The following is a 7,989-nucleotide window of genomic DNA, read 5'->3' on the forward strand; positions in this document are numbered from 1 at the left end:
TCTTCTGTTTGGGTGTACCGGTACTGGTTCTATTTTGTTGTATTTATCCGCGACACCTGTCTGTCCGCCAGTCCGTGAAAATATTGTCGGACATAAACTGGTCCGTGGCGCAAAAAAGGCTGGGGACTGCTGCCTTATCCATACAAATGATCCATCAATAGAATATATCATATGCATATTTTATTAATTTAATTTATTAATTAATTGTTATAGACAAACAATGCACGACATAATTGAAGTATATTATTAATGCTTACCACAACGCAACCGTAATTCCCAGCATCCACCCTCTTTTGAAATGGAGTCCGTTAGCAGCAGCATTTCATACTGCAAATTACTAACCTGATGGGGGAAAAACCAAAAACAGTGTGTGTATTTTAAAATCGGAGCTCTTTATAGTAAAGTTCATAGTCACAGCGACTCTGGAAAAAAAAACAAACAACCCCCCCCCACAAAAACAATGTTTGTTGGGTTTAAATTATTTTCAGTATGACCTCTGAGACCTACCAGATCAGGATTGGCCCAGTGACCTTTGAGGGCAGCTGACACCTTGGCAATGATCAGATCGTTCATCTGCTGAGTGGCTTCTGGGTGATCTCTGAAGCAAAAGATAGAGAGACAAGGAAAAAAACAAACAAACATGTAAGGATACAGGAGACCAAATGACAATGAAACACCATTATATACAGCGTGTATTAACATAGAAAGTTAAAAAGCAAAAAGCTGAGATTTCAATGTTATCGTTCCAACAACTTACAATACTATCATTGCTTATATGTGGAAATAAAGTCAGGCAATTAATTGTCACATGAAAATATGTGAAGGAAAGGACATACCTAGTGAGGAGACAGACCAGCTGGCGCACCTCCTCCCTCATGGCTGCTGTACCTCGACGCAAGTTATACTCAAACAGCTCACGGATGAGACCCTGAAGGACTAGGATCTGCCGAAGGGCTGGATTGGTGGCCAGTGCGCGGAGCAGTGTGATGCAGTGACCTGTAACAGCTGAAGCACAGCCGTAACACTTGGTTGAGGATGTATGGCCGCAGCCCAGCACAGAGAGGGCGCGGTACTGACTGGCGGTGAAGGTGGGCTGGTGGCTACTGCTGCTCCGAGATGACTTAGTGGCAGCCTCTCTCTGTTGTAGGTCATACTCCAAGAGCTCTTTACGAGATGCAAGCACTTTCTGTAAACAAAGAAGGAAGGGGCACAATTGTATGAGAGCAGGAAGAAAACAAGGGTACAGATATCAGGAAAGTTAACTGCATTTTCTTCCTAACCTGTATAATCTTGGAGAGTTCATCAAATGAGGTCTTGCAATCTCCACTGTATTCCTGAGCCAGCTGCTGAATGTATCTGTTCACATTAGCAGAGGATGCACCAAGTCCTGCTCCTGCTCCAGTGTCATCCTGAAAGAAATAAAAGACAAGAGAAAATACTGTTAGATAAAACTGTAGAAATAGAGCTAAAATAGAGACTGAAGAAAAACATAAATGATCTCTGCAGCATGTGCAGGTTGCATTAGTACAAGCTGTGCTTATTTAGGTCAAGTGCTCTTTCAGTGCCTCTTGACTGACCTGGGGCTTCTCCGGTGCTGCCTCATTGACTTTAGACAAGAGACTCTCCAACTGAGGCCGGTGACCCATCAGCTGGTGGTAGACCCGGTCAGCTTTGTCCAACAGGGTGTTAATGTTGGTCACAGCCTATGCAAAAAGGGACAAAACATTTTGTAGTCTGACTTTTAGGAATGGTAAGCCTATTTTTACCCAATTCCTTTAAATGCTTTTCTTGTCCTAGAAGAGGCTTCTTTTTTTTTTTCTTCTACCTTTTTCCTGTCTTCCTCATTTTCAATAGGATCCACAGCACAGCATGGTTTAGCATACAGCATGAAGTCAAATCGGGCATATTTGCAGAAACCACAGGCGTTGCACAGGAAGGGGTCTTTTTCGTCATAATTGATAGACCTGAAAAGTGTCGACCATATAGTAAAAATCCAATAAGTGTCTTCAATTCTTTAAGAACCGCAGAGGAAACACAGGGCTCACCTGCACTTGTGGCACTGATACACATTCTCACCGCAGTTGCCACACACACCGGGGTTGGCCGGTACGGAAGCACTGCAGCGTGGACACTGCAGGGTCTCAGTGGAAGCCTGGTAGTTCTCGTAGAAATCGGAAAACTCAATCATCAAGTTGGAAGCGACGATAGGTAAGGGAAGGTCAATCTTCACTTCTGTTTGTCCCGGGGTGAGCTGAACTTTCTTGGCTTTGTGCCAACGAGCAGGCCTAAAAAAAAAAATAAAAAAATAAAAAAAAAAAGACAGTAAAGTTAAGAACTCCTAATTAATGCCAAAAAAGTAAATTAAAATGAAACTTCCAAGTTGATACTACATCTTTGCACCTTAAAATTTACCATAATAATATGAAAACTAAAAGCAAGAAAGAACAGCAGCTCTTTGCTGACATACTTATTCTTCAGCTCCACGATCGCCTGGACTGTCCTGTTGTTGTAATAGAGATTGATGGTGCGGACCATTTTGGTGCGTTTGAGGTCACCAATCTTCACTGTGACTTTGCTGATGGTGTGGCTACCAATGAGCTTGACAACCTGTTGTGTGGTCGTATAGCGGGTGTCTACTTTGATGGATGACAGTTTTATATTCTGGTGGATGAAAATAAAATAAAAATTAAAACTATGCTTAAAACAATACTGAGAACTGTTTATACCTACGTTTAGAGGATGTTTCTATCAACATAACTGTATTTCATCATTGTTTAACTAACCAGCTATGTTACACAGTTAATACTAAGAGTTTTGCATTTGGCAGGGGGTTTTCAAATTCTGAAACCAATACCATCTCTCTTTAAGCCTTCCCCTGTGAAATTTACTAGTATGTAAAAACTATTTTAATTAGCTTGACTGCCTGTGCACTTTTTTAAAAGAATATGCCTGTTGTGTGAGGGTGTGTTTCACTCACGGAGAAGGGAACTTCTGGATTGTTGCACACCAAGCAGGGGTCACTTTCCAGATAAAAGCCATCAAACTCCACTAATCCAGAGAGTGTGCTGCAGAAAAAAAACACATGTAATTTTATGTAGATGATGCCCAATAGTTGCATTCTCACTGTTATAAGATTGAATGTTTCGATTTCAGTATCTATCAACATACTTGTATATATTGGAGTTGGGGTGATTTGTCAGGATATGGTTCTGCGCTCTCAGGATTTCCACAGCCTTTTGGGAATACTCCTTCAGCTGGAGAAAAATACATAAATAAATGGGAGAAACAAAACAATTTCATCTTCTATCATAATGAAAGTGGTGTCTATGGTCTGTAGAGACAAATAAAAACACAAGCATCAGGATATGAACCCTTGTGTAATACTTTAAGAACAAAAACTAACCGTTTAATTGTAAATACTGAATTATTCCTCTTTGAATTGATATAGAAAATAGCCAAACTATAATTTTATTTAAAAAAAACCCTGCATGAAATACAGAAAAGGATTTTAAAGAAAGAAAAAAAGAAAAGGAAAAAATCTAACCTTTTTCTCAGTTTGAGGGGTTTTGAGTGAGAAGTAACCAAGTAGGTCGACAAACTGGGCAGCTTTACGGCCATATGCAGGAAGCTCTGGCCAGATGGCCCAAGTCAGTTCAAGCAGCAGCTCCTGCTGAGATTTACTAGAGTTCCTGCGGAAGTACAAACAATATCAGGTTGTCCATACATGTATTCAATTGTTAAAAAGTGATGCAATAAGCCTAAGCTTTTGTTAAATAGACTAATCTTTAGACCAAACTACCCAATGTACTAGGTGTATGTTTCTACAATACCTGTAGATATGCAGCGCCAAGCAGTGGGCTTGCCAGCGCACAGCAGATGAGTTTGACTCCAGCAAGAAACAGCGTAGGAACTGAATGAGCGTTTCCTTGTCTGCAAATTTGTTAAGCTGACTGACCAGAGCCATACAAAGCTGATCCTCCTGGCTACCAACACCATCCCCTGTGGTCAGTTGACAATATACAATTAAATTCAGGATACTCTCATCGACCAATCATTTTACACCACTTTTACATCTTGTTCAGGTTCAAAGGAGCACTGGAGCCCAGTTCAGTACCCAATATGTGCTTCTACGCTAGTTGATTTTCGAAGAAGTACAACTAGTCATTTTTTATTTTCTCACCATCTTTTTCTTTCTCTTTGTCTTCTTTTTTGCTCTTTTTACTAGAAGACTTGCTCTGAGAGGACTGAGAGGCTCCTGTCTGTCCAGCACTACCAGACCCTCCGCCTGAGAATGAGGATGAAGTAGAGGAGGAGCTGGCCAGCACCTTGCTGCCACACAGAGCACAGGAGAGGAGTTGCAGCAAAACTGGGGAAACGCCCTCATCCACCAAGAAACTGACTTGGAGCAAGAAGTACAAGACAGCTGTATGGAAAAAAAGAAAAGCAAAGACAGAGACATAAATAGTTAGTACTTGTGTAAAACATTTGTTGCTTCAAAAATAAATAAGTAATCACAAACAACTTACAGTCATCCTTCATGCAGAACTTCTGCCAGTTGATTGTCCTTTGAGTGGCAATTTCAGCACAAGCTTTCAGGTGTTCCATCTACAAAAATAAATAAAGCAATTTACAGCAAAGCATAGCAAAGAAAACCAAAAACCATCTATCTATCTATCTATCTATCTATCTATACATATATATATATATATATATATACACACACATACATACACACACACACACACATATATATATACATATACACACACACAAAAGAAAACAGATTCTAAAACCAATAAATTCAACACAGCACTGCAGCTTACTAAGACACAAAAAAAGATAAAAACACAAATAAACAAGTTCTAAGTAAACCTGTTTTATACATAATGGATCCAGAGTAATGCAGGAGTGGTACACTGTCTTATCAAGACACTCACCAGATTGATGAGTGTGTCATACTGTAGGGCTGAGCCAGATGAGGCAGTGACCACACCAGCCCGGAGGAAGATGCCCTGTTCCTCTAGAAGCTTTTTGATGCTGCGCACATGAGAGTCAAGAGTGTGCAGGTCTCGTAGCTGACGATATTTTTCCTTTGAGCCGCAAATGAACAGCAACAGTTTTCTGACTTGCCTCCTGACGAATGGTGTCTGTTGTATCATCAGATACTGGGAAAAATTGGGGGGGGAAAATGAGGAGATCAATTTCTCTCTTTTGGAAAGAAAAAGAAAAAAAACATTTATATGATGGCTTACTTCAGATAGATAGTAGAACCAGGAATGATCAAATACAGGAGGTGGGATACGTGGGTTGGCGTCAGCAATTTTCTTTATCTGATATGGCAGCCGAAGCACCATTTCAGTCAACAACTGGGAGTAGGCTTCAAACACATCAGCAGCATGCCCCTGATTGCAAAAACAATATATTGAGTTAATGTTAAAATTTGAGAGATATAAATAGTCTTTTACATTTTTTATGTTGAGATTATCTTACCTTAACATATTGGCGAAGGAAGAAAGGACTCATGTCAGGGGGAGAGGAAGCTGTGTGTGTGCGGAGGAGCTGGCTGGCAGTCACTGGCTCTTCTTCACCCTGTTGGCTCTTCCAAAACTCCAGGAGTGACTTTAGCACTTGGAGGCAGTAGTCAATAGAACCCAGGCTGAGCAAGGCGGTTGCTGTGGCATTGGAAATGAGGGAGGATGACTAGAAGACAAAAAGAGGGAAAACAGCTGACTTCAAAATTCATGATGTACAAAGTATAATCAAGTTGCATGATAGCCATGAAACTGTGAGCTTCATGGCACACGTTATGTTAATAATAATATGAAACTTGAGCAAAAATGAGATGTGATGAATGACTGCAATCAATTTTGAGCAGTTGTTGAGAGAGGTGCAAACCTGGCTACACACTACATAGTGATTTTAGTACAACTGTACCTCAGAGGAAGATTTGGATCCAGACTTTGTTCGAGACATGAAGACACTAAGCAGCCTCATGATGACCAAATGAACTTCATTTATGGAACTACGCTCATTCTTCTTGGAAACATCCTGCAGAGATATAACACGATTCAGTAAAACAAAAATATTCTGAGCCTGATACAAAATGAGGAAAGGACAAAACAGTAGTTACCTTCTTGTGCATGCCAAGCTCGGCAATGAGCTGTGCAAGCAGGTCATCCAAAGCACCTTTATCCTTTTCATCCTCGCCGTCAAGGTCAGAGGTCAACATGAGGATAACTTGCATGTAAGGGATAGCTTGGACTCCACCTACATTGTGGAGCTGAGAAAGGTGCTGAAGCAAACGCTCCAGTAGCATAAGACGAACCATGTGCAACCTAATGAAAAACATAATGACATTTTTTTACTGGTTAAACTATTAAGCATAAATCACTTTTCATGACAATGTAATAAAAAGTAAATATTATTATCTGTCTTTCTTATGGTCATGTTGGTATCCATAGATAGTATAAATGAGTCTTCAGCACATCACATGGCAGATGTTCATTATCATGGAGCCTTAAGTTAACCTAAAATAATCCAAATTCATGAATCTGACCTGTTGCTTGTATGAATGTCTCCTTCAGTCTCTCCTTCACCTTCTGAGCCTTCACATTCCTGCTGGGCTGTGGTGGTACTAATGGCTCCAGTGCTGGAACTCACGCTGCCTGGACCAGCGGGGTGGCCTTCCGCTGTTGTGTCTCCATATGCACTGCTGCGACCTGACACTATACAAATGCATGAATGAAAGCAACTAAGCAATATGGAAATCTGGTAATGTAACACAGGGAAGGATTAGGTTTTATTTTAAACTGAAGAGTCACGTTTGCCCCTCAGGACTTTAAAGCGCAACAAAATGAGGCATGGGAAAAGGGAAGGATAGGAAAGGTGACACACTATATTATAATCTGTAAACTTAGAGCTACCTTTCTCAGAAGGTTATTGGGAATTAGAGAAAATTAATGTCTAAAGAAGTTTAAAGTCTAATACTACGGGGCTGAAAAGAATTGGATATAGAAGTTCCTACATATTTGAGATACTACCACTAATTCGGGGCATGCATATATAATGTTTTTAATATTAAACTGGCCTGTTTTACTTAAATCACCCACCACTGTGCTCCCCTGCTACAGAGTCGATAGCAGAACCTCCACTCTCTGAGCCCACGCTGCCGCCGTGCTCAGCTGGGGAGGTCCGCAATGTGGAACCATCAGTAGCAGCTGTGCTGCCCTCATCATCTGATGCCGGGGCTGAAATCATAGCAATAGCTGTAACAGTAAATACACCGCGGTCATCTGGCCAGGATACATGATCTTAGTTTATACTTGTGCACCAACAATGCAAAGAGCATGCAGTACAATCAAAAATAAGTGCTACCGAACCCATTGTGACCAGTGTGGCATTAAATTATAGGGGTTAATTTGACATTGGCCAGCTTACAGATATGAGCAGTACAACTACATGCTGTATCACTGATGAGCTTATGAGCTTCAAGTTAGAATAAAATTATTTAATGATAATAATTTCCTTTTATTTAATTTAAAAATAAAAAGTTATTTTATTTTTGGAACTTTTAAAAAAAAGGTTTGTTTAACTGACTTGCAACAGTGACTTTGCAAGCATTAAAAACTAGCTTCCAGTTGAGCGTGAAGATGGTCTTATTACCTGATGCAGTGGTGTCTGACAGGGTGCCAGCATCAAGTGAAGAGGAGCTTGGGGCCTGGCCAGACAGGCCTAGACTCTGAAGCCCAAGAGCACTGCTGCTACTGCCTAAAAATGTCAAAAATTGTGTTTAAGGACGGACTTCTAGGAGTGCCCAAACTTCCATTAAAATGTGTCAGGGTGAAACATTAAGTTTTGCAGATCAGAACAATTCAAATAACGTAATCTGGGGGGGGAAGAAAAAAAAAATTGTATTTTGTTGAATAACTTATGAGGGTTTAAATCACTCTGAAGGGTGGCAACTGATATACACACACACACACACACACA

At 40.5% G+C, this 7,989-nt stretch overlaps 1 protein-coding gene across 11 annotated transcripts in view; it reads right to left on the reverse strand.

The window, feature by feature from the left end:
* ubr4 (ubiquitin protein ligase E3 component n-recognin 4) overlaps nucleotides 1-7,989 on the reverse strand; it is a 56,770-nt gene that overhangs the window by 14,685 nt on the left and 34,096 nt on the right. For 7 of the 11 annotated variants that reach the window (XM_014339666.2, XM_042221098.1, XM_042221094.1 and 4 more), the window contains 22 exons: nucleotides 7,663-7,767; nucleotides 7,110-7,265; nucleotides 6,557-6,725; nucleotides 6,131-6,335; nucleotides 5,935-6,048; nucleotides 5,491-5,700; nucleotides 5,253-5,402; nucleotides 4,938-5,165; nucleotides 4,527-4,605; nucleotides 4,181-4,423; nucleotides 3,831-3,999; nucleotides 3,545-3,689; nucleotides 3,169-3,254; nucleotides 2,978-3,065; nucleotides 2,468-2,661; nucleotides 2,046-2,285; nucleotides 1,826-1,964; nucleotides 1,578-1,703; nucleotides 1,281-1,409; nucleotides 837-1,186; nucleotides 508-598; nucleotides 258-342 (listed from right to left, as the gene is read on the reverse strand). In XM_014339666.2, the coding sequence (XP_014195152.1) occupies nucleotides 258-342; nucleotides 508-598; nucleotides 837-1,186; nucleotides 1,281-1,409; nucleotides 1,578-1,703; nucleotides 1,826-1,964; nucleotides 2,046-2,285; nucleotides 2,468-2,661; nucleotides 2,978-3,065; nucleotides 3,169-3,254; nucleotides 3,545-3,689; nucleotides 3,831-3,999; nucleotides 4,181-4,423; nucleotides 4,527-4,605; nucleotides 4,938-5,165; nucleotides 5,253-5,402; nucleotides 5,491-5,700; nucleotides 5,935-6,048; nucleotides 6,131-6,335; nucleotides 6,557-6,725; nucleotides 7,110-7,265; nucleotides 7,663-7,767 (3,501 nt within the window). The remainder of the gene's footprint in view (nucleotides 1-257; nucleotides 343-507; nucleotides 599-836; nucleotides 1,187-1,280; nucleotides 1,410-1,577; nucleotides 1,704-1,825; nucleotides 1,965-2,045; nucleotides 2,286-2,467; nucleotides 2,662-2,977; nucleotides 3,066-3,168; nucleotides 3,255-3,544; nucleotides 3,690-3,830; nucleotides 4,000-4,180; nucleotides 4,424-4,526; nucleotides 4,606-4,937; nucleotides 5,166-5,252; nucleotides 5,403-5,490; nucleotides 5,701-5,934; nucleotides 6,049-6,130; nucleotides 6,336-6,556; nucleotides 6,726-7,109; nucleotides 7,266-7,662; nucleotides 7,768-7,989) is intronic. The other 4 variants (XM_014339668.2, XM_042221101.1, XM_042221096.1 and 1 more) reach the window with 2 other exon arrangements.

Source organism: Haplochromis burtoni, unplaced genomic scaffold (genome assembly GCF_018398535.1).
Source record: "Haplochromis burtoni strain Fernald_Lab_line unplaced genomic scaffold, NCSU_Asbu1 Contig_60, whole genome shotgun sequence".
In the NCBI taxonomy this organism is placed as follows: Eukaryota; Metazoa; Chordata; class Actinopteri; order Cichliformes; family Cichlidae; genus Haplochromis; species Haplochromis burtoni.